The sequence below is a fragment of the Dermacentor albipictus genome, chromosome 5 (genome assembly GCF_038994185.2).
Source record: "Dermacentor albipictus isolate Rhodes 1998 colony chromosome 5, USDA_Dalb.pri_finalv2, whole genome shotgun sequence".
In the NCBI taxonomy this organism is placed as follows: Eukaryota; Metazoa; Arthropoda; class Arachnida; order Ixodida; family Ixodidae; genus Dermacentor; species Dermacentor albipictus.
Window position 1 is genome coordinate 115,244,947 of NC_091825.1, and position 23,634 is coordinate 115,268,580.

General features: G+C 48.0%; 1 protein-coding gene across 1 annotated transcript in view; it reads right to left on the reverse strand.

The window, feature by feature from the left end:
• Nucleotides 1-340: 340 nt before the first annotated feature.
• LOC135920516 (uncharacterized) overlaps nt 341-23,634 on the reverse strand; it is a 53,204-nt gene continuing 29,910 nt past the window's right edge. The window contains exons 2-6 of the mRNA XM_065454813.1: nt 16,997-17,191; nt 15,197-15,322; nt 10,858-13,599; nt 9,662-10,060; nt 341-7,353 (exon numbers count right to left, since the gene is read on the reverse strand). Of these exons, the coding sequence (XP_065310885.1) occupies nt 7,039-7,353; nt 9,662-10,060; nt 10,858-13,599; nt 15,197-15,322; nt 16,997-17,191 (3,777 nt within the window). The 3' untranslated portion in view covers nt 341-7,038. The remainder of the gene's footprint in view (nt 7,354-9,661; nt 10,061-10,857; nt 13,600-15,196; nt 15,323-16,996; nt 17,192-23,634) is intronic.

Consider the following 23,634-nt stretch of genomic DNA (forward strand, 5'->3'; position numbering starts at 1 on the left):
GAGGAAGGTTTGTCCGCCATCGCTGAACAGGAAACGGTGAAGTAGAAAATGTGATCATACGTACGCAAGACTGATGACTGGCTGCAGGTTTTTTGGCTTCAGTGCTGTCGGTTACCATCTCTGGCCAGGATGCATGTTGCTCATGGCCGAGGTGGTACGAAGCTACATGGTTTAATGATATCTGAGCTTGACGTTCGAGCAAGAGTTGGCTTGCTAGCTATCGCTCACTCACCGACCGGTCAAGGACATCTTCCGCTTCAAATCGTGCAAGTCGCGCGCAATTCAGCAGGCACAGTGACACACGGACGAGTGATTCGTCCCCTCGTTTTCACCATCTCAGACATTTTTATTTGCACCAGCAGATCGTTACACATAAGTTACAACAGTGCTGGCCGCGCAGCACGGCTGCTTGCCAGACCGTCAGAGACCCGCATGCCGTGAAGGAGAGAGCGGGCTTGCTGGACGGAAGCGAATATGCACCGAAAGTTTGGCCCCCCTCCCGTCGCGCCCGGCATCCCAAACACGTGTCAACACTACCACAAATGCCGCTCGTCTATCACTAACCCACGTTACCAAGCCCGCTTCGTTGACTTCAAGTTTCAAAGTTCGACACATTTCTACGAACCCCCTGCCCCATCCCTTGATAATGTTTTTGGGGGCGAGTAATGCTGTAGAAGGGTCAAAATAACTTTCACCACTCTAGCCGTGAAGCAGACAAAGCCTCGAAAGTATATATGTTTGAGTGTACCTTTTCTTATCAACGTATATATCTAAACAACTGAGAATTCTAACAGTAACGACACTAAGCTTCACTAACATCAAGAAGGTCAGTTCATGTTTTCGCGCTTGTTCACAAACTACTCGAATCTTGCTAACTGATTTCTATTGGCAGCTGTGTGCCCTCCCCTACCCCTTTCAAAAAATTTGAAAAGCAGCGCGACGTGCATTGAAATGAGTCACTGCCTTTCATAGGTGACCGGCAAATTCATCTTGCACCGATATCAGGCATCATGACACTTGATTTGCGAAATTGGTCGGAAACATCTGCAAGAAAAAAAATTTTAAAAAGAAGCCTACGGAAGTACGAATTCTTGTCCTAAGAAGTCACTATAGCTCGCTGTTGTGATGTGATGCGACTTCTAGAGAAATAGCCAAACACAAATCGGCTCTGAGGAAAGATGCCGGCGGAATCAATGTCGGAGAGGAAATCGTGGGCTCTTTGACCGTACGCATTCTCGCGCTCTCTCTCTCTCTCTAGCATAATGCAACTTTTCGTAAGTCATGTATAAGTCGTTTACAAACGTCTTCACGACGTTTAACAGTGGACGAATCGGGGCACGTCTGAACCTCGAGCTCGCGTTTCGACAACGTGGACTTTTCTTCATCGTGGCCAATGTTCTTGTCGAAACTGTGGTAAGGTTCTATGGCGTCGGCTTCACACTGGGAGGGTTTCTTGCGTACTTTTTCGCCGCTGTTGAATTCAGACCTCAATCTTCATGCGAGTGCTCTGCCTTTCTTTTTTCGTGCCGGCGGAGATTAGAGTCGCGAAAGCGACTTTCTCTCCACGACAGTGCCCTAGATTTTGCGGACTCGTTTAGCAGTGCCTTCGTCTACGTTCACAGATCTATGGTCACCCTCAACCCGTATTCACTGTTTCTTCACCCGAAGAGGTCCTACGTATGCTCACGTTGCGTGTGATGAAGCAAGCAGCGCAGTTTCTGGTCGCACCGCAAACATCGTCAAATTTTCTGCTTCCATTTGGTTCAATGTGTCGTGATGCATGGCACTGAGGTATTTCGACTACAATTTGGTGATGGCAACTGCATGTGCCACCAGCACGGAAATTACGGGCAGTGCGTGGATTTCAATGAATGTCGCCCTCTTTGGCTTAAAACGTGCCTTCGACTTGTTTTAAGAAAACCTTCTAGAAGCTATAATTTCTCCTCACAAAACTTCTATGCGGTGGTGCTTAAAGTTAATCTCCGAGTGCCACGACGAAACTGATTTACAGGGCATCTCGCTTGCCTGTAAACATAAATACTTGCAAAATAATATATAATTAGCCATTTCGTATGTTTCTTTCTAAACATAATCCATATTTCGCGATGCAGATGTTCGGACTTGCCTTCAACGTAAACGAGAAACGGTCCATTCGCAGTGAAGCCTGCCTATCGGTAGAAAAATTCACGTGCTAGTGATCTGCGAATTCGAATCTGAAACTAGCATCGTTTCCGTTGAACATTTAGTTTGATGTGGGTTTAGCAACTATGGCGTCATGAAAACAATTTTGGCATTCATATTCATATTGTTGCGTTAGGGATTTACTGCTCTCGATTCCCACTGCGCTTGAAGCGTTCCGAGCTGACTTATCTGAATTTCTGTCTTCTTTCTCTCTTGCTCATCCCATCCACTCGCCATGATTTAGGTAGCAAACCGGACAAAGTCTTGTTCACTTGCCTGCCTCTCCATCTCCCCCCCCCCTCTCTCTCTCTCTCAGCACTTGACGACCCTTTTGGAAGAAAGCGTAAAATTTATAGATTTTCTTACAAAAGTTACCAGAAGGAAGTGTGGCTCTGCGATAGTTCAGATACCATGGAAATGATACGGCTAGTAGACGGATTTGTCTAATCTTTGAGCTTGTGGCTTCAGACGTCCTTGCGGTTTCGTTTACTGCGGTTTACCTGCCTTTATTGGCCCAAACTTTGAAGCAATCCCATCTTTCTAAACCCCAGAGGCGATAAGGCTCTGCGCGCTTGCATAAGCACTGCAAATAGTTGCACTTTGCAACGCCATATTTTGTTACAAATGATCAATTTCCAAAGTCACAAAAGCCTTTACAAGCGAGAAGAACGAAGATTAGGCAAATGCAACGTGCTGACCATCATTCCCATGCTGTCCGAACCATCGAGCTTGCAGCTTCCGTGGACCCTAGCACCAAAGCTTTGTCTAGTAATTTTTTGTGGGAAACTCCACGGTCAAATGCACCCGAGGGAGACGTGAAAACAAACTGAGAAGAACTCTACCCGTCCACAAACTTTTTTTTACTCATGTACGTAATATTCCGCTCGGGTTTAAGCCAGCCAGCGCGGAAAACGATCTCTCCGAAAGTGATTCCGCCAGAAAGAGGGCCTCTTGCCGCTTCGGACTGAAGCATTTCCCCGCTCTTACGTCGGCGGTGCAACTGAACACACCTTATCTCACTGCGCAAATGATCTAAGCAAATTCACATCGTAACTGCTTCTGCCACGGGGTTTCGTTTCAAATACCGTAGACTCATTTGCTGCACTATAAACACGATATGCTTTACGTAAAGGAGCGGATTCAGGCTCTGGGCCGTCCGGATGGCCGAAGACGTCGCCAGAAAGCAAGGACTGGCCGCCGTCTGAGGAAGGGGGGGATTGGGGGTTGGTCTCCCGACCCCCGCCACCCCTGAACCCCATCAAGAACATAATAAAGTTTTATCTCTGTCACGTGACTTAAAGGTAATCAGCACTACTTACCTTCAAAAATTGTAACGTCCGCACAAATTTGGAAATTTTGGACCTTCACGTCAGGCCACATCCCTGTAAATTTTACCAGCACAGATGCAAGTTTGCAACCTCGCAACCTAGAGGCAACGTGGCACAATAGAACCCAACACCGAAGCTCGTGCGACTGTTATCATTCCATAAAATAAATAGCGCTGATTACTTCTAAATTCCGAAAATGTACACCTGCAAGAAAGGTATTGTGTTTAAAGTGTAACTGGCTTCACTAGCGACACGAGGCTCAAGTTACATAGAAAATCAAGTAGAACGTAATTCGAACGTATTCAAGGAGCTGCGTCAGCGAGTCTGTTTAATGCCGCTCGTTGGGAGGTCACGGCTCAAATGCGTCTCACGCGCCGTCTCTCAAAGTGAGAAATATACTGTATGACACTCATCCCCGGTCACAGCTGGGAGTGACAGAAATGCTGCTGCGTGAGAAGGCACGCCTCACGTACGCTCCGTGAAGTTGTCACGCATGTGCGTTAACTTTCCTCATATGTGCACCTTGACAACGTCTCTGTGCCAGGCTTAAGTGGTCTAAATGTGTCTCTGTTGTTACTGGGAACCGCACAAAGTCTTCAAACACTCGTTTTCGCATAATACAGACGAAAGACGCGGGAGGATATCGCTGATTGCACGAATGAGCGGAGATTTTTTTTTTATTATGAACTGCTAAAATGATCGCATAGTAACACAGGACGAGCACAAAAGAAAGTATATGTACAAGAGATATTTACAATGCTGTCCTTTCAGCTTGGGAGCGGCTCACTTTTCGTATCCACTCGTTTATGTAGGTGAATCAGAACACTTCTTTTTATGCGAAGCGAATCACTCAGGAAACGCCTCTTGATTCGTGTGACCGATCATAACAAAAGAGCACTTTGCCCGAACCGAACCCTCTGCTACCGTCAGACGGGACGATATAAATTTTGAATTTTGAAGGAAAAGGCCAAATGAACCATTAATTATTCAGAAGTCACAACTTGACCTCGTCTAGATCATATGCCTACTATGTTGTTAGCCTTGCTGACAGCTTGCTTTCCTTTCTACATTGGATACAACTTCACCGTTAGCATCAAATATGTATTCATTCTGCGTTCATTTTTTTTCTACCTTCTCTTTTTCTATAAAGCACTAAACAGACTGAACAAAAAAAAAAGAATTTAGTGCGGGATCTGTTCAAGCTCGTCCTCTTAAGACCACCGATTGAAAGCATCCCGTGAAAAGACACAAAGAGATTGTAAAAGCAGCCCAGCTGCCATTTGAAGAAGAAATTTCTGAACGCTGCGTACAAATTCGATCACACATGGCATGAATGCAGGGTCTATCCTTCACAACTTTCGCCCGGACCACTATACGAAGAAACATCGGAACATTCACTACTTTCTCGCAAGAAACGGGCACAATTTCTCTCAGACAACCCATTAACTTGGTATGCGACGACTTATACATGACGACTCAAGTGATAATACAGCTCACATAACAGGATAACAACTCAAGCACAACATAACACCAACAGCCGCTGGTCGCGTCACAAACCATCTCACAAACTTCGGGTCCCCGCTTCAAGATGCCTGACCAATCCTGTACGCCAATCTATACGCTGATACATGTCTCTCAAGCCAGTACGCCTCTAGAGCTGCCGAGTGAACGATTCATTTAAGCGCAGAACTGGAGGAAAAAGTGAAATGAGTTTGTTCGCACGCTTTTCCCCGGGAACACAGGGAGACGCCTTTCCGAATCCCACCATGAGCCAATGCGCGCTATAAGCTGTGGTAAATGCGAGCTAGGCTGACCTGTAAAAGCCACTTCTAGAGGAACAGACGAAACTACCAAGGACTATCACTTTCCTTAAAACGTTCAGCGCCGTTTGGTAATTGCTTCGCAATATCGTTGACATAAACGTTTCTTCAAATCCTGTGAGGATTTTATTATATTCTCCGCCTAGTGATTTGTGCATGTTCTTTAACAGCTTATGCGGAATTGATAAACCCGCTAGTTAACAACTCCGCTTCTGTAAAGGGTCCGAGTTTGCGCATGTGAGTTATCGTAACCACACAAAGCGCGTGCTCGCATTCCCTAGATTTTCTGACGGCCAGAGAACGAATTGCACATGCATTTTCTCTGACGTCTACGTAATTTAAATTTGGCTTCGCCGTTATAGTTAGGACTAAATACATTTGACACTGTTGACAATAAAGCTCATAAATTTAGCAAGGGCTTCAGGCTAAGCACTGCTAGTGGTTTCATAGACATGAATGTTATTTATCGATCATTTCTGGCCCCTTACGTATGACTCGACTTAATGTTCTCCAGCAGTCAAAGACTGTGAAATTTCGTCCGCTTTTGAGGGTTCGCGACTATGTAGGATATATATTGCCGTCACAGACCATCCACCTAACAAGTTGTCGCGACGCGATCATTTGGCATTGCTTGCTGGTTTCACCAAGTAACCAATGGCTGTTAATTAGGAACTATGCTGTGGTGTACCGCATTTTTTCCTCTGAAGAACCACATATTAAAAGCCAGCAGTAAGTCAGGTGCCGGTACCGTTTGCTCTGTTTATGTTGCTTAAGAGGAAAATTTCAACTCCAAGGCGGCCTATTCAAATACATGTAAAACGCAAAAACGTTTTTCTGAAATAACCCCTGAACCGATTTTGATGAAATTTGTTGCATTTGAGAGAGAAAGTTAAATTCTAGTGACTGTTGGAAGCGGAATTTTGATTCAGGGCTTGAATATTGATAGAAAGATTTTTAAAGATTCGCAAGTCTGAAAAAAAGTAGAAGCACGAAGTTTACAAATCAATAGCTCTGCGTCAAAAACAGACATCGCAGTTCTGTAAACGGAATCTGTTAGATGAATGAAAGCGGACAAATTCGACGTGTCATTTTACATTTTCCGTGAATTTGTTACGTTATGTACAAGAGTTCTGCAAAAGCTGTATTTCCATACAAGTAATCTTTTTGTTTGGATTATTGTGTAACAAATCAATTTTGTCCGCTTTATATGTACTATTAGATGCAATTCACAGAATTGTGATATCATTTTCCATTGCTGAGTTACAGAGTTGTAAACTTGATGGTTTCGTGTCCTGAAAATTTTCAATTTTTGCCAACTTTTAATAAAAGATTGACGGCCTAAATCGAAAATTTGAAGCCAACAGTCACTGGATTTTGAGTTTTTCCTTTAAATGCAACAAACCTCGCCAAATTTGGTGCAGTTGTTGCCAAGAAAAGCGAATTCTCCTTCTACATGTATATAGATAGGAGCACCCGAGCTAAAGCTTCCTCTCAAAATGCTTCCCGCTACCCTATTTGTGAACAAGCTCTGTTCCTCGTCACGTAAGCAACGAACCCTCACGGACTTTGAAAACGTTGGCCAGCGACCGAAGTGTAAATCCGTTCCTTAGCCAGGATGGTCTGCGGCTTGTGGCGTGAGTTACGCCCTGGCTTCTCTCGTCTGCTCCTCCAAGGAAATGGCTTCACAGATCGCAACGGCACGCAGAAGTTCAAAGAGGCCTGAACTGGATCATGTCCGTTGCCGCCGCCGCCAGGGCCGCAGGGTCAAACTGCGGCAGGTCGGCGATCTGCAGCGTCCCGCCGGCGCCGTCCACGAGGCTCACTTTCTCGCCCAACCGGACGGGTCCGATGCCGAACGCGGGCTGCTGGGCCGAACCGCCCAGAAGCAGACCCTCCTTCTGACCCTGGTGCCCGCCCCCGCCGCGACCAAAGTTCTGCACGCCCTGGAAAAGGTTCGCCGGAAAGGCCGAGCCAGCGAAGTTGTTGCCGCCGCCGGCTTCTTTGGCCAACGCCGCCAACTTGTTCTGCAAAGGAAAGAAAGAAGCAGACGACAACGATAAGAGTGGCAGGGTACTTCGAAACTGCTGCTCGAGCGGGCCATGACGCCCTCCGTCACATGGGCATTGCGATCGACTGCCGGTCTACTAAAGAACATTTTCCAAGCGTTCGGCTTATGCGACAACGGCAGCTTGCTTGACACCCGCTTTGGCTACGCCCTGGAACTTGTGTAACCAAGCTGTAGCTGCTTTGAAAAGTGGAATTGAAGCCGGATGTACCGGACAGCTACCGTTGGGGGACAGCAGGCAAAGCTCTGCAGAGACGCTGCCGCAGTTTCTGCACAATGCAGAGCTGCACGTGCTTCTTTTATGTTCTTTTCTCGTTACATCCTGCGGAAAATTCTTCGAGTAAATTGTCAGTAGCAGTGTTGCCGTGCGTTGCAGTGTACTGCAACGTGTGCAAGTGCTCGGCGCACATTCGTAGCCTATAGTGATGCTGGTATACGAAGGAAGCTGACATCCGCATTGTGCAAAATTCTGATAGTGCGCTTTTCCGCAAGGTACATTTGATGACGATTGCGCATGCCTGTAGACTCGCTAAGAATGCATGTTTGTGGCATGAATAGGCAAGCAGAAGCGATCTTTCTATGCCAAGCTTATGACACGCGACTCTCAGCCTGGACAGCTAGGGCTGCAGACGTATCTGATGTACGGCTAGGAATGATTTTCGTGCTAGGAGAAGCCGACTTCCTGACATGCTCATTGGGCACGCGGGTCCCACTGAAGCGTTCTTGGGAGCTCCTATCTAAATACATGGTAACGGAGACATCGTTTTTCTCTGTAACCAATGCACTAATTTCGATGAGATTTGTTGGATTTAACATGAAACGTTAAACTGTAGTCACTTCAGAAAGAGTAACTTTTTATTTAAGTCATAAATGCTTTCACAAATTTTTTTTTGAAAATCGCAAAATCTCTGAAATCACGAGTAATAAGTATAAACTCAGTAACCCCGCATTAAAAAAGTGACGTCATCCCGTTGTAAACTGCGCGTAATAATACGCCTAAAGCGCGCAAAATAGATGTATTATACAACGCTGTCAAGTATATCATTTATTTGCGATTAAAACTATTGCGAAACCTTCGTAAACATTGTTACAACTTCACGTAAACTGTACATTATTATGTCACATTTGTCCACTTGAGGTGCTCTAACAGATGCAGTTTATAGAACTTCGATATCTGCTTTTGGTGCAGAGTTAAAGATTTGTTACCTTTGTTCTTATATTTTTTTTAAACTTGCCAATTTTCGGCAATTTCTGTAAAGTAAATCAAGGTCGTAAATCAGAATTTTGCTTCTTAGAATCGCTAGAATTTTACTTTCTATATGAAATTCGACAAATTGCATTCAAATTGATCCTGCGGTTGCCTCATAAAACTGCACAACAGCGACCATTTGTAAGTTTCACTTGTATTTGAAGGCGAAAATTGTAATTGGCCCCGAACTAAAGCTTGCTGTTAAAGTCAGTGCTTTTTTTCTCTCTCATTTTAATAGTGAGTCAGTAGAAGCTATTTCTTTTGTCCTCGTTCTTCTTTGAGTACGTAGTGCTCAAGTGTTTACCTCTGCAGTGCTACAATACCCGTGAAGTGCTCGTACTGAAGAGGCACGTGGTTACAGCATCAGCCTTTATATCCACGATTAACGGAAATAGAAGACAACGCTCCGCTAAATACAACCGCTCCTTCGACCTCTAAAAGTCCAATTCAGTGCTCAAAGTAACTGAACTGGGAAGGTATACCTTTAGCTGACTTGGTCTCCTTGCATTCTGCAAAATTGTTGCTCCGAAAGAAGCGCTGCCACGGGAAGGAACACAAACATAGTCAACGCGAATTTCAGGAGGTAGAAATATAGATTGCCCCGGAACACATTCGACGTTCCGGGAAACGCGGTTACGTTCAAGATGTATCGCGTCCATCTCTTTTTTAATAGACTTGCACCGTGGATTATATCACCAGCAGAACCAAGAGAGAAGCCCTATATATAGCCAGCGGGGTATTGAGCGCATCGCGTTCGGGAAGCGACACTGTTGACGCTCGGACGTGTTCCGCATCACCACCGTACGTGAAACGCTATATCTGGGACTTGTCGTATACTTTAAGAAGCAAGCAGGTGTATAATTGTTGCGTAGCTTCAGCCGTTGACAACACGGGGCCCGATACCGCAGGAACGAAGATCCGCGGGAGTTCCTTGTCCCTTTATAGCCGCACGTATATAGAGTTGATCGAGGAAACCCGTCACAGAAAGGAAACACAGTCCGAGCAAAACACGACTCACCGCATCGTGGAGCGGGACGAGCACTTGCGAAACTTTCCCGTCGGGGCCCCTGATGCGCACGTCTACGGCAGGCCGCGGCGGGAGGTCGCTCACGGGAATGTGCACGTTGACCGGCTCGTTGTAGCGCAGCTTGGAGCTGCCCGTGCCGTGGATGAGGTTCTTGGGGAAGACGCTCTGGAGGCTGTGGCTGTCCACCAGCAGTCCGGCCACCTGGACGTTCAGCTTGTCGTTGAGCTTGACGCTGGCCGCGGCCGGAAACGCCTGCTCGGCGTGGCTCTTCTGCTGCGAGTGTTGCGAGGACGAGCCCTTCGGCTGGCGACCGGCCTCGCTGCGAGCGGCGTGCTCTTCGTTGAGTATCTGTTGCACGGCTCGCAGGACGTTTTCGGGCATCTGGCCGCCCTGTGTGAGACGCGGCGGATGGGAGAACATAGCCGAATAAGAGTTATTCTTGCCCGAATTCTCGGAACGGTTCCTCTCTGTCCAGTTAACGTACAAAAAGATGTCCTGAGCTTAACAGTAACACGGCACTCGCTGAATTTTAATAGCAAGTTTAGTGACCAGGGGATTGACCATGACAATAAGGAATTGTTACCCATAGTTTCAGTTTAAATGAGGAGGTGCTTCAAGCAGCGATAAAGTTCAATGTTTTCGTAATTTTTAGCGCAGTCCAGGTGCGGAATCTTGTACCAGGCAACGTGTTTTGCGATTTCATTTAGATAGGAGAGACAAACATATGGCGCGCAACGCAAGCACACCGATCGTAACCGAAATGATAACTACGCAGCGCATTCGGCTGTCAAGAAAGACAAGCGGACTAGTTGTTGCATAGTTTCGGAATGTATAGTGGACTCAGCACTAAGGCAAAATAAATACGACGACTAGACGCAAGCGCTGGAGATTGATGTGCGGCACTTGTTGCGTCCATCGGAATCCACCATGCATTATTTCTGACTCAAATGGTGGTTTGCGCACTTGGAAAAGCTTGAAAGAGGGCTAAGGATCATCTTTTTCTCGCAGAACAAGTTCACTAGAGCGTCTGTATACTATGAAAAAACCACATTACTGGACAACCAACCTACCTATCCGATCAGAATTCACAGCGTCGCACTCTGCAGTGCATCTCATCTGAAATTAGGATCCACCCCATGTATGCTAAACTGCTCAGTAAACATGTTTTGTCTCTCTCTTTCTCTCACCTGACTTCCATCCACGACGATCACTTCTGGCTTCGGAAAGCCGCCCGCCGACATGATCGCCTTCTTGGCCGCGTCCACGAGCATGTTAACTTCGAAGGGTATGTCGTTCGACCCTCCATGAGGACCATGCCCGACCGGTGATGCAGGCAGGGGAATCGGCTTCAACGCTTGTATGCGCACGTCCTTGATACCGTCGCCGTCTCCCGTTCCCTTGTGGTTCACGTCAAACAGTGGCTCGACCTTCAGCTCGATTGGCACGGGTCCCTGCGTGATGACCTTCTGAATGCCCTGGTTCTGCGGCACGTACAGCTGGTGCGACTTGAGCATCTGTTGGATGGCGTCCTGCGGCTGACCGAACAAGAACGGCTGTTGGTGGGGTTGGTTGAGCTGCTGAAGCTGTCGTTGGATCTCCTGTCTTAGGTTGTGAAGGTGCGGTCCCTGTTGCTGGAGGTTACCTGCGGCCAGGAGGGGAGATGCCACCTCGATGATGGGAACGCGTAACGGCTGGTTCGGGCCTGCGGCTCCCAGGAAGTGTAGTGGCTGCATCAGTGGAATCTTCTGGTGGCTGGCCAGCAGTTCGGCCAGGTGGTGATGCTGAAGCAAGTTGTTCTGCTGCTGCTGTTGTTGCTGCTGCAGTTGTTGTTGTTGTTGCTGCTGTTGCTGTTGTTGCTCTTGCTGCTGTTGTTGATGTTGCTGCTGCTGTTGTTGCTGCTGATGCCGATGTACGGCCTTGAGTTGCTGCCCATAGACCTGCGCTTGAGGGTTGTTGATTTCGACCAGGAGTACCTGAGCGTCCTGCGGAGGTGGTGTTGGTTCTGGGGGAGGCAACGGCAGCTGCCCGCCTCCTTGTTGATTGTCCGGCTTCGGTGTAGCGCGGAAGCTACTGCGAAGAGGCGGTAAGGCAGGCTTCGAGTACTGCGGTTCGGGCTGTCCGGACGCGGTGTTAGATCTTGTCGTCGTTTTTCCTAATGAGTGAGCTTGCCCGTAGTGCTGTTGCTGGTGCGGAGCGAAGGGGCGATGCGAAGGCGTCGTTATACCCTGCGTGTTTGGGCCGTGATTACCTTGGCGGCTGTAATCTATGGGAGAAAACGGCCCCTGTCCATCGTCCCCTTGCTGCGTTCTATCCTGCTGGTAGGTTCCCCGGTGGTACTTGTACAAGGTTGTCTGCGTCCTCGGTTGCTTAGAAGTCGTCTGGTACCGCGAGTCATACGCGGGCGTTCTCGCTTGCTGAGATCCCTCTTGACTGTCGTAAGAACCGGAGTTATGCTGGTTTCGTTGGTAGGTTTGTTGTTGTTGGTGTTGCTGCTGCTGCTGCTGCTGCTGTTGCTGGTGTTGCTGTTGCTGGTGTTGCTGTTGCTGGTGTTGCTGCTGCTGCTGTTGCTGGTGTTGCTGCTGCTGCTGTTGCTGCTGTTGCTGGTGCTGCTGTTGCTGCTGTTGCTGCTGCTGCTGGTGCTGTCGCTGCTGCTGTTGCTGCTGCTGCTGGTGCTGGTGCTGCTGCCGCTGCTGCTGCTGCCGCTGCCGCTGCTGGAGGTGCTGCCGCTGTTGGTGGTGGTAGTTTTCACGAGATGACTGCTGCGCTTGCGTTGTGCCTCCCTTTTTGGAAGAGAGATAGCCCTGTTTGAACGACAGTGTCGAGCTCGGTTGCGTCGGGCTCCTTTGGGTTGCGTCACTCACTCGTGCTGGGTAAGCAGTGCCACGGTGGTAATCATGCTGCCCCTGCTCATTCTTTTGCGTGGCAGTCCCTTGGCTGTAGTCTGACACCTGGGCTGATGCTCCTACGGTCACGCTCCTGATGTCTTGCGGTCTGTACCCCTGGTTGGCATACGTATCTTGCTGGGCGGCTGTAGAGTAACCAGCGTCCTTGTTCGTTTGGTCCGATTGCACCGGTGTTGTGCTCTGGTACGACGAGGAGTCGTAAGAGTTGTAGACGCTAGCTGTTGACGGAGGCGTCTGCTGCTGCTCTTGGTTCTGTTGCTGTTGGTGCTGGTCTTGGTAGTGCTGGTACCTGGCGGCCGCTTTCTCTGCAGCGTCGCCTCCGATGCTCACGTACTGAGTGGAATGTGGCGTCCGTATTTCGTACGTGTTGCCCGTCCTCGGCCTCTGCGTCAGCTGCGGCCGCTTCTCGTAACCGGCCCTTTGCTCCTGCTTGAAGGTCTCCTGACTGGTGAGACTCGCGGTCGACGGGCTCTGATGCGCAACTTGACTTGCCTGGCTTACACCCTGGGCCGACTGCTCTGTGCTCGCCTGCTTCGATTCGTAGTCGACGACAGACGCCGGTGTCGGATGCAACGTTGTCCTGTGCTTGTACTGCGGTCGCGACGTGGGCCGGTACTGGGGCGTCCTCTGAGGCTTGGGGAACGTTCTCGCGTGGTATGTCTTTGGCCTCTCCTGTGTAGTTTCGCTCTTCTGTGCTTGGCTCACGCGTTTCTGCTGGCGTTGTGTGATGGGCAGAGATCCCTTTGACGTGACCACGATTCTCCTTTCGTTCTTGTTGGGCTGGCTGAACACCGTCCCACCTTGCTCTGCGCCAGAGCTGGTGTCTTCTTCGCTCTTCTTGGGCACGGGTATGGCAGAGGCGCGCGGTATCTCGTAGCTGGTGACTAAAGAAGATTCCTCTTCCTTCTCCGGCGTCTTGGGTTCGAAGAAGACCTGGCTGCTCCGCCCCTGTTCGACTCGTAGCGCGGAATCGGAGACTAGGCCTGCCCTGAAGGCAGAGGCAGAAGGTCCCGACACGTCTTCGACCTGCGAGTTGATCAATAGCCACAATAAATAATTTATTGGTATGGTTCACGTCACTTATACACACGGCATGATGACTGTCAAAAGGAACGTCTAAATCATACGGTGGCAAATAGGAACACTTCAACTCTATCGGAAAAAACGTGTACGATATAGCTACGTTACACCCGACCACAAGGTTAGCGCCACCGGACTGAAGACGACGAAGTACTTTACTACTAATTATCAACTATATTATTTATCTATTCGTTCCTATACATGTCAGTGAGTTCAACATCCCCCCCCCCCCACCTCCTAATTCTTGGCCCATCTCCCGCTGTGGGTAGGTGACATATCTTGAAGGCACATTATCATCATTATCATCATCACCACCACCCACCACCACTACCACAACATCGCCAAAACCATCAACTGTGTTCTGACCTCCATCCTGTGGCATTGTCTCCTACCTGTTAGACTATCACGTAACAGTATGAAGCGACAGGTAGGAAGCTATAAGTACAAACATATATTCGGTAGGCCTTCGTGTCAAATTTTGTCAGCAATAAGCTGGTGTTCTCTTTTTCAGTGGGTCATACTGTTCATATTTCTCGTATTTGGGTGCCAGGAATTCAGCAGGCCGTCGTCGATATAAGGGCACAACAACAACAACAACAACAACAAAAAGACGTGATTCGGAGCCTTGACTTTCAACTCAATCTGGGCATTGAAAGTCGGGACTTTGTATACATTCTCGGTTCTCGTACCTATCTTAACTCGTTAGCACTCCAACTAGACTATAGATCAAGAAATTTAACATACTGGGTGGGTCACCCGCCGTGGCGGCGCAGTGGCTTTGGCGTTGCGCTGCTAGGCCCGAGGGCGCGGGTTCGTATCCCGGCCGCGGCGGCGCGCATTTCGGTGGTGGCGAAATACAAAAACGTCCGTGCGCCGTGCACTGCTGGGCGCCCGTCAAAGAACCCTACGTGGTCAAAATTGATCCGGCGCCCCCCACTACGGCGTGCGTCATAATCACATCGCGGTTTTGGCTCGTAAAACCCCAGACCTTGATTTTAAAATACCGGGTTCAATAATTTACCCAAATAAAATTAATTCAGGAAGCTTATCAGGTATTGGTTCGCCGCCTAACGAACGAGCTTGGTAATTGTTGAGTAAAAGTGATGCGCGTACAAATGCCGCGCTTTATGTACGAGGGGCCAGCAGCCACTGGGCCGCCAACGCAACAAAATACCGTCCCATTACCCCTTTTGTTTATCGGCACCTTATCATACGCAGTTGGCCTAATAGACTTGCAATAGTTACAATTTGTGTGGCGTACGCATTGTTGCGTTTGTATTGCACGTATTGTTCTGCGCAAGCCATTTGGTTGTTGTTTCTCTCGCTCCTGCAGCCACCCTGTCCGTATAGTCTATTTCGTTCTCTCTTTCTCTCTCCTCTTCCGCCCGCTACACCGGCCCGCTCCACGGCTTTCACTTTGCAACTCGGCCCGTAGCACCAAAAGATTGGCGCGCGCTCTACTCATTGTCGAGTCACATTCGTGTAAACGCGGTTACTGACCCAGACGAAGCGCACGACGAAGCTAACAGCTAGTTGCATATACCTGCTGGTTTCCTGCGACGCTGTCCTTCACAGGATACCGTCCAAGTGCGATGGCACTCGACTCTTTGGCGCTCGCATCCAGCATCGACGAGGGTGCGGAACCCACTTCGTAGCCGTACTGGTAGGTCTGCAAAGGAAAGGAGCCGCAAGGTTACAGCGTATGCTTAGGGGTTGGAAGTACGCTTAGGAATTGCAAGTACGCTTAGGAGTTGAAAGTACGCTTAGGGGTTGAAAGTACGCTTATGGGTTGAAAGTACGCTTAGGAGTTGAAAGTACGCATAGGGTTGAAAGTACGCTTAGGAGCTGAAAGTCAGTGCTGTCGAGGGACAGCTTGAAGCACGGCCATGTTGTAAACGGCTCTGCGTTTGCGAAGGCATGTGTGTTGCTGTTTAGGTTGCTCTTGTGTTCGCGTTTTCTACGCCTAACCTTTCAAAACGTGAACTTGAAGCGCTATTACTGTAATATTGCTACGTATAGCGGTAGCTGCTACGCCTAGCGGAACGGTTAGTGTCTATAACTTGGCCCTATATAGCGTTGCTGTAGGTGCATAACCTTATCATGTCCATTTCCTTTTTCTTAAGCTCAGGGGCTGATGACGTAATTATTAATGCGGTCTCGTTAATTCGCCCTCTCCTGTAGCATCGGCTCATATCGCAATGAGAATTCTAAATGTTTTGGTCAAAACAATTTTACTTTACGTGGACACTTCCTCAGCGAAAGCTATAAGAACCTATAATTGAGAATAAGGGGACTTTGTGGCAGGTTCCACTACCTAGTTTCAAAGTTTCAAACAGGATGCACATAACCGTACAGCCCTCCAAACTTCACTACAGGGCCTCAACATGACGGTTGTGTGCGTCGGAGGTAATTCGAGACGAGACGTTCAGGAGCTGCAGTTTGGGTTATGAAATATGTAGTGCCGCAGTATACTATTGACAGCCCGGGTTTCTTTGGCTTGCACCTAAACCTAACCCGACTGTGCTCGAATTCCGCCTCCGTTGTAACGTGACCGCCGCGGCCGGGGAAAAAAATTGGAGGACGCTTAAGCTTCGCCTTCAAGAGTGGAACGCGATAGCGTTATGGCACCCCGTTCGCACCGCCCACTCATTCGCTCGGCATGCTCTTGACGAGACGAAGGGGAGAAGCGGGCGAGTGGCGCGCCACCTGTCGAGGCAGCGCCGTACATTGCGAGGAGGGGATCTTCTCTGCTTGCCGCAAGATGGCTCTTAACGTGCGCCAAGCGCAGAATGCAGCGGAAACGTACTTCGCTGCTCGTTTAACTGCGACTTCTGTAATTTACATGCTCATAATTGCCGATATACACCGCAGTATAACTTTGTACGGCACGTTTCTGAGGCAACACCGCATTCACTAGAGGCGCTTTTGTCCTGCTTTGAACCATCGAACTCATGGCCGAGTGATAGCTAGAGTCTCCGTCTCACACTCCGGAGACCCTGGTTCGATTCCCACCCAGCCCATCTTGCAAGTTGCTTTTATTTATGAATTGCATTCCGGGAATTTTCGCTCACGGCCAACGCAGCCGACACCGGCATTTCTGCGACACAAGCTCCTTAACGCTTTCGCGTTAAGAGAGTCCTTAACCGCGTGCTCTGCAGTTCCAAACCACGTAACCCCTGATCCATCGCTAGTGAGCAACCGTCGTACAAATCTGTCGTACAAACGCTGGCTGGTTAGAGACCAGATTTGAGCAGAGACTAGTTTTACGGGCTGTCTGTTGGCCTCTCGCGTCGGGAGTAAACCGACGGCTCCTGCACCGTGTCGCCGGAGGTGATTATATTACCGCCGGTGGTGGGGATGGCGATGGCGCCACCGTGACGATGGACTTGGTGGAGCCCCTGCTCTCGATATCCTTGTCGGCGGACGGGGCGGCGACTTGGGCTGGCTGCTGCTGCTGCTGCGACTGCGGCTGCGACTGCCCGCCTCCTGCGGCGAGCGTCGCCAGTGTGACTAGGGCCAGGAAGAGTGGGCTCCATGACTGCGCCGACATGCGCGAGAGAAGAGAAACATGCGGAGGGTGAGGGAAGTGAACAGATGGGAAAGCTCGAAGTGTAAGTGATTGATTGGTTAATCGAATCATTCATTCATTTATTCGCCACCTGACTGACTGACTGACTCATTCATTTATTGTCTGATCGATAAATTTATTTGCTGAATGGTTGATTGTTGATTGAATGAATGAATGGATGGATGAATGAATGAATCATTCATGTACTGATTGGTAAATTTATTCGCTGACTGACTGACTCGATTAATTAATTAATTGGCTGACTAATTGATATATGAATTCACTGACTGACTAACTGTATCTCATTCATTCATTCAGTCATTCATTCATTCATTACACTAAAATGTTGGCAATTTTCGGCGCTAACTTCTACACGCCATTTAATTGTTATACTAGCAGGCAGAAATGACACGGGATACAGAAAATTGGTAAGTAGGCATTGACGAGCGTAATAGTGCCACAAGGCTTCAACCAATCCCAAATTCAGTGCAAGCGTTAAGATACTTGTTACAATGATGACAAAATAGTATAGCTAAGCCACACGAAGCGTATACGAGCACGCTGGAGCGCAGCAGTGCAGGACGCTGGGCTAATTGGCGTCACGTGGCTTCTCAGGTGTGAGATGGTGCAGCAAGACGAGCGACAGATAGGGAGGTAGCCCGCACAAGCGCTGACTAACAGTGAGTTTATTGCAGCAAGGCAATACGTAGCATTCACAGCCCTATACCCAGGCGTACACACTTCACCGTCCGCGAATGATATAATGAATGTCTTTTATGATTATTATTTCTTTGCAAGCGTCAACAGAAGAATTAAGGCGCACGCTAATATCGGTTCTTGAGGGGAAGGAGAAAATAGCGCTAGCCTTTTCTCCTTCCCCTCAAGAACCACTTCTCTCTCAGCGTAGGACGGTCGCGCGCCAAGCATCGGTAGACCTAGATTACCCTTCGTAATCAGCAGGCATGATCGCAACAATTACGCGTGCATACATCACACCCCACAATGGGCCCCGGAAGTGCGCGTCGTATGCAAATGCCATCGAGGAGCCGAAAGTAGATCCAGGAAACTCAGACACCGACGCCGCATCAGATGTGCTCACTGCACAAAATATTATTCTGAGGAAACTATACTAAGTCAATGGTCGTGGTGATACGTGTATTGAAATATGACTTAGTATGTAACTTTTAAACTATATATGTGGCGACTTGTCAGGGGTTGCTCCCTTAAAACGCATAAGGAAACACAACACACTCAAAAAACACTCACACATGTACTTAGAGCATCGCACGCGTAATGCGAATACGGGGGATCGTTCCCCCACCTGCCGCAAGTTGTTTCTTCATCCACTTTCATTTCCATTAATTTATCATTCTTTTGATTCAAGTAGTAAGTACAAGTACAATTTACCCTATGTTTTCCTCGGTGTCGTTGTTTGTTGGCTTCTTATGATAAGATTAATAAAAAATCGGGCCCCTCGAGTAACCCCCTTTCTTCTCGTTTATAACACATACACACAGACACACACACACAAGGAAAAAGAAAAGAAGGGCAGACTATCAATGTGTGGTTTTATTCATCTTTTTGCTTTGTTTGCTGCCGCTCTATGTGCGTCTGATGTGTGTATTGCTCCTTTGAAGTTTGTTAATTATCCATTGCGGATGTATGAGGTATTGTGTCAAATTTGCGCGCGTTGTTGAATCGTTGTCATTGCGTGTGGTCATTACCGTGTCATATAGCGGGCGCCTCGTGTGGGTACCGCGGTATGCAAATACGGTAAACGCAGCACACTCCTCTGACACCAAAAGTTTATCTTGGGAAGCTATAGTGCGGCAATGACGCGAGTTTTCATGGTCACGTGTACATTATATTGCGTACGCAGATATATGTTGCATATGTACCTTTCCCTACATGAAGCACGCGATCCTCTATAAAGCATGTAGAGTACGATATATTCGACAGAGCACTGTAGAATTTGTATATTTTCTCAAAGAGTACGTTGGACTTGGAGATACTGTTAGGCGAAGCTACACAGGGTGTTGCAGCTGACGTTAGCCAGAGTTTTAAAATACGCAAATGCCACGTAGCTGGACAGAACAAAGTTATAGTTGTTTGCCGTCGCTTGTAGGTACTCAAACTATTTCTTTCGTTGCGTCAAATTAAATAATTCGACTTAATTAATTAACCAACTTCTCAAATATTACGATTAGGTAAAAAGTGTCAGTGAGCAAATAGTAGAGCGACATGAAAAACTCCCCATCCAGCTTTCCGTTGCTCAATACGAGCTACATAAAAGTGTTCCTCCAAGCGTGAAAGAAGCCCGCGAATACACGCAAAGTGCCTCGAGCGGCCAGTCGCGCAGCAGTTCTCTCGGTGTTCACCGGCACTGCACTAGCGGTCTCCCGTAACAATTTATACACCTTAAGGATTCCTTCACCATGACTTCCTCCAAACAATAACCCCTATTTTCTCTCTCTCTCTCTCTCTCTCAGCTTGCAGAAATGGCTTCCCGTTTTCAAATATCTCGTCGAGACAAACGTTCTGACGAACAACCTTTTTCAGAAGAGTTGACTGTTCGGCTTAGCGCAGCTTAGTAGCAGCGCGGCTTAGTAGCAGCTTAGCGCGAATAAAACCACGGACACAAGGAAGACAGACAAGGACAAGCGCTTGTCCTTGTCTGTCTTCCTTGTGTCCGTGGTTTTATTCGCGCTATACGCTACTACTTCAAACCTTTCTCAATGTGCACACTTCGTGCCCCTGAAAGCGGCTTCATTCATTCGTATGCCAGTGCCCGTGCCTATTTACGACGCCGTTCACAAGCGTCTGCTTATTGCAGCCGTGACCGGTCGGAGCGCTACGTTAACTCAGCCCTCGTTTAACCGCGTGACTTTCCCTTTGGCTTACGTAGCTTAGGTTAAGTCAGGTTTCCCTTTAGGTATGGCGGACCGCGTTGCCATTCGCGTCGAGAAAACAAATAATAAAGCGTCAAAGAGACAACAAACGCAGTAATGGCTGCAAGACCTGGCATATATCGCGCCGACGACGTCTGCGATGGGAATCGTAACGGTCTTGATGAGCGTTTGCCGTGCTTTTATGTCTTTGCCCAACCATGCGTGAGGTTCACTGACTTCTGCGCGCACGAGCAGCGTCTCTAGCTACTTTCTGCATTTGTTTTCATTTCTTTCTTTTCTTTTTATTTTGCCTATGTAAGTGCTCTGCGAGCTCGCACCTGAAGAAAAGACGGGTTGGTATAAGCCGTAGCGCGCGAACGTATCGCGTTTTTCGTGCGCTGGTCACGCGAGCACAAACCACTCCACGTGCATTACTCGCATGGGGGCATCGAACTCTCACAGGTGTACAGAGCGCCAGCAGCACTGCGATGCTGAGCCGAACCGCAACAGAGAACTTTAGAATAGCAGCCGTGTATTAGGCTGGACGTATTGTCATTAGTTAGAAAATAATTAAAACGAAATTGTGCGGTTTTACGTCCCAAAACCATGATCTGGTTATGAGACACGCCGTAGGGACCGGGACATTTAACCCGCGCCTACACCTAAGCGCACGAGCGTTATGAACTCCTTGCCTTGCGTTGAGTTGAGTTGAGTTGTTGTAGGCTACTGGTGGGATTAGCCTTGCAGTTGCTGCCGGCAAGTGCTCCACCGTAGCGACACTTAGAATAAATAAATCACATAATCAAACACAGACCTCACAATTGCAAATGTTCACTCCTCAGTTCACCATGTGAAGGCCAAATCCGTGTCCTGTAGGTAATTTAAAAGAAGGCGAGATACCTCCTTCCTACACAATCCTTGCCTTGCGGCCAAGCGTCTCAACGCGCGCCTTGTCTTGCGGCAAAGCGAGCGCGTTGAGTCGCTTGGCACGTTTTGATTTGGTCTTACCAGGCGCAGTTAGAACGTAGGCGAGAGCCCTCGTGGACCGTGACCGCGCGGAAAGAAACATTTCAACTTAGGGACTCTTTTACCCCCGTATTCAGAAATGCATCTTAACTTGAAGCTCATGCTTGACTTGATTTAAACGACCCCTATCGTGAACGCCCCGAAAAGGAAACGCAATGAGCGTCTTCGGCACGTTCACGCGAGGCGTCAGTTCTATAAGGTTAAGCACGGGCTTCAAGTTGAGATGCACTTCCTGAATGCGGGTGTTATGCTTTCGAATTCCCACACGTAAGCAGTGTTAAGTGTCTCCGCCGAAGTTCGTTGTGTCTGTTCTTCTTTACGAAGAAGACAATTGAGCAGCGTAACAATGTTCCCTACTGGTACCGCGGCTGAATGTAGGCGATACAAGTGGTCTCCACCGGCACTTCTGCTTCCTGATAAGGCCCCCGGCATACGTTTGAGTCTGTACACTGATATATATATATATATATATATATATATATATATATATATATATATATATATATATATATATATATATATATATATATATATATATATATATATATATATATATATATATATATATATATAAAGCAATCTCCTCGCATCATTGCCCTTACAACCCATCCACTCCTAAAACCCCACATAGCGAACCTAATTCATCGGGGACCGTGGGAACAACATGTTTGGGTGTCTATATAAGCACTTTCGTCATTATCATTATAATTAGCATAGCAACCGCCACCACCACCACCATAATCATCATCGGCACCATTATCTAACACCAGCGACCAACAACTACGGCGACGACGACAACAACGACAAAAATAACAAGACAAGCATCATTACCGTAGTCATTCTAATCGAGCTGACAGTAGAACGAAGTCGTCTGCTGCAGGCATCTCCAATTATCCCTGTCCGGAGCAGCCGAACTAAGCCTGTACTAGGTGTGCCCACCAATTTCGTTACCTAATCAGTACATCTAATGACTTGGGTGTCCACGGCTGCCTTCCTCTCCCTTATGACACCCATTATGTTACTTTATAATAGGCCAGCGATTATTTCTATTGATATGCGTTGTAAGAGCCTGCCCGAGACGTCGAAGTAGGCGTTATTAGGACGTGCTACCAGCGGTGCCCGGAGAAGCCGCGAAATGAGGCGCCTCAATCTGTGTCCGAAGCATAAAATCTTCTCTCTTCTTTTTATTTACTGCGCGGTCTGTCGTGCGCTTTGCTATTCGCAACTTTCACGGCCTATGGGGGGCGCCACCTTAAATCCAACATGGCTGTCCGAGAGATTAAGAACTAGAGCAGTCGGTGCAGTGCTGCGGTCGTCTTGCTCAGTGGCATGTTGTTTCGCGTCGTCATGCTGAAATGCCTCTTCAATTTACACGCCCGCTGTCGTTAGCCTGCGTAATGGCTCATATTGGGCGAGCAGAACCCGGGATTCGAAGCCAGCTTCGCTGATCATCTTGTGTGTTGCGGCATAAAAGCGTGCACGTCGACGTCTGTTACTGTTGAAGGCCTTTGCATATAAACTTCGCGACTTCGAAGCAAGCCACATGAGCTGTGGTTTCAGTTTTACCGCGATGGTGTTATTAAGAGAAGTGACCGTGCTTTTTATTTGCTATTCTATTAATTTGACCTCTTTGAGTGGGTACCATGAACTTTTATACGGTGTGGTGCTCTCTGCAAGTTGTTACTTAGACCGCTTGAATAAGCCGCCGTGTCGAGAAAAAAAAAAAAACCTTCCTGGTGTCGCGCGACCGAAGTCATTTACATCGACGGCGTGAAAAGCAGCCCTAAAGCAGCGTTTTGTGTGCGAAAATTTCTTGTCTAGTTATCCCTGCCTGTGTTCACAAAACTGTATGTTGAACGTCATAAGTAAGCAAAAAACCATATCTGACTGCTTTCGCGAGCTAATACGATAACCGTTCACCCTTGCAATTTGGTTATTGCGCTTTATGCGTGCTGTGCGAGCTACAGTCTTACGGTAGTTTTACAGCCTGCATGAGTCCTACCGCGTCTTGCCTATAGACAGATCAAGCGATACATTGCCGACATTTACTGGTCCGCGGTAATGATCGCTTCATTCTTCCAGTTATATTTATAAAATAATATACACGCAGATCAGCTGAGGGTTCACTACGCAAACACTGAACAGTAGTTTAGCGCTTGTTGGACTAGGATTTGTTACTTTACGAGTGCAGTCATGCGCACCTGTGCACACGTTGCAACCGCGCATCGAAGTGGCAGACGAGGTACGAATTCCAGGTCCCTCTACGCCTGCGTCACTTTGCTTCGATGCACTAATGAGAAACTCGTCTCTCTGTTCGAAAATGGTGGAATGTCAAGCCGGCGTTGCAAACCACGAATGTATGAACAAGAACAAGAAATTTTGAAGCAGGTACAAGGCTTCAGGGAGAATGTTTGCGCTCCAACGTAGCCGCAAGGGCATGAGTGGCAAGAACGCAAGCATCAATCATCCTACAACACATATGAGTTAAAATTGCGCGTT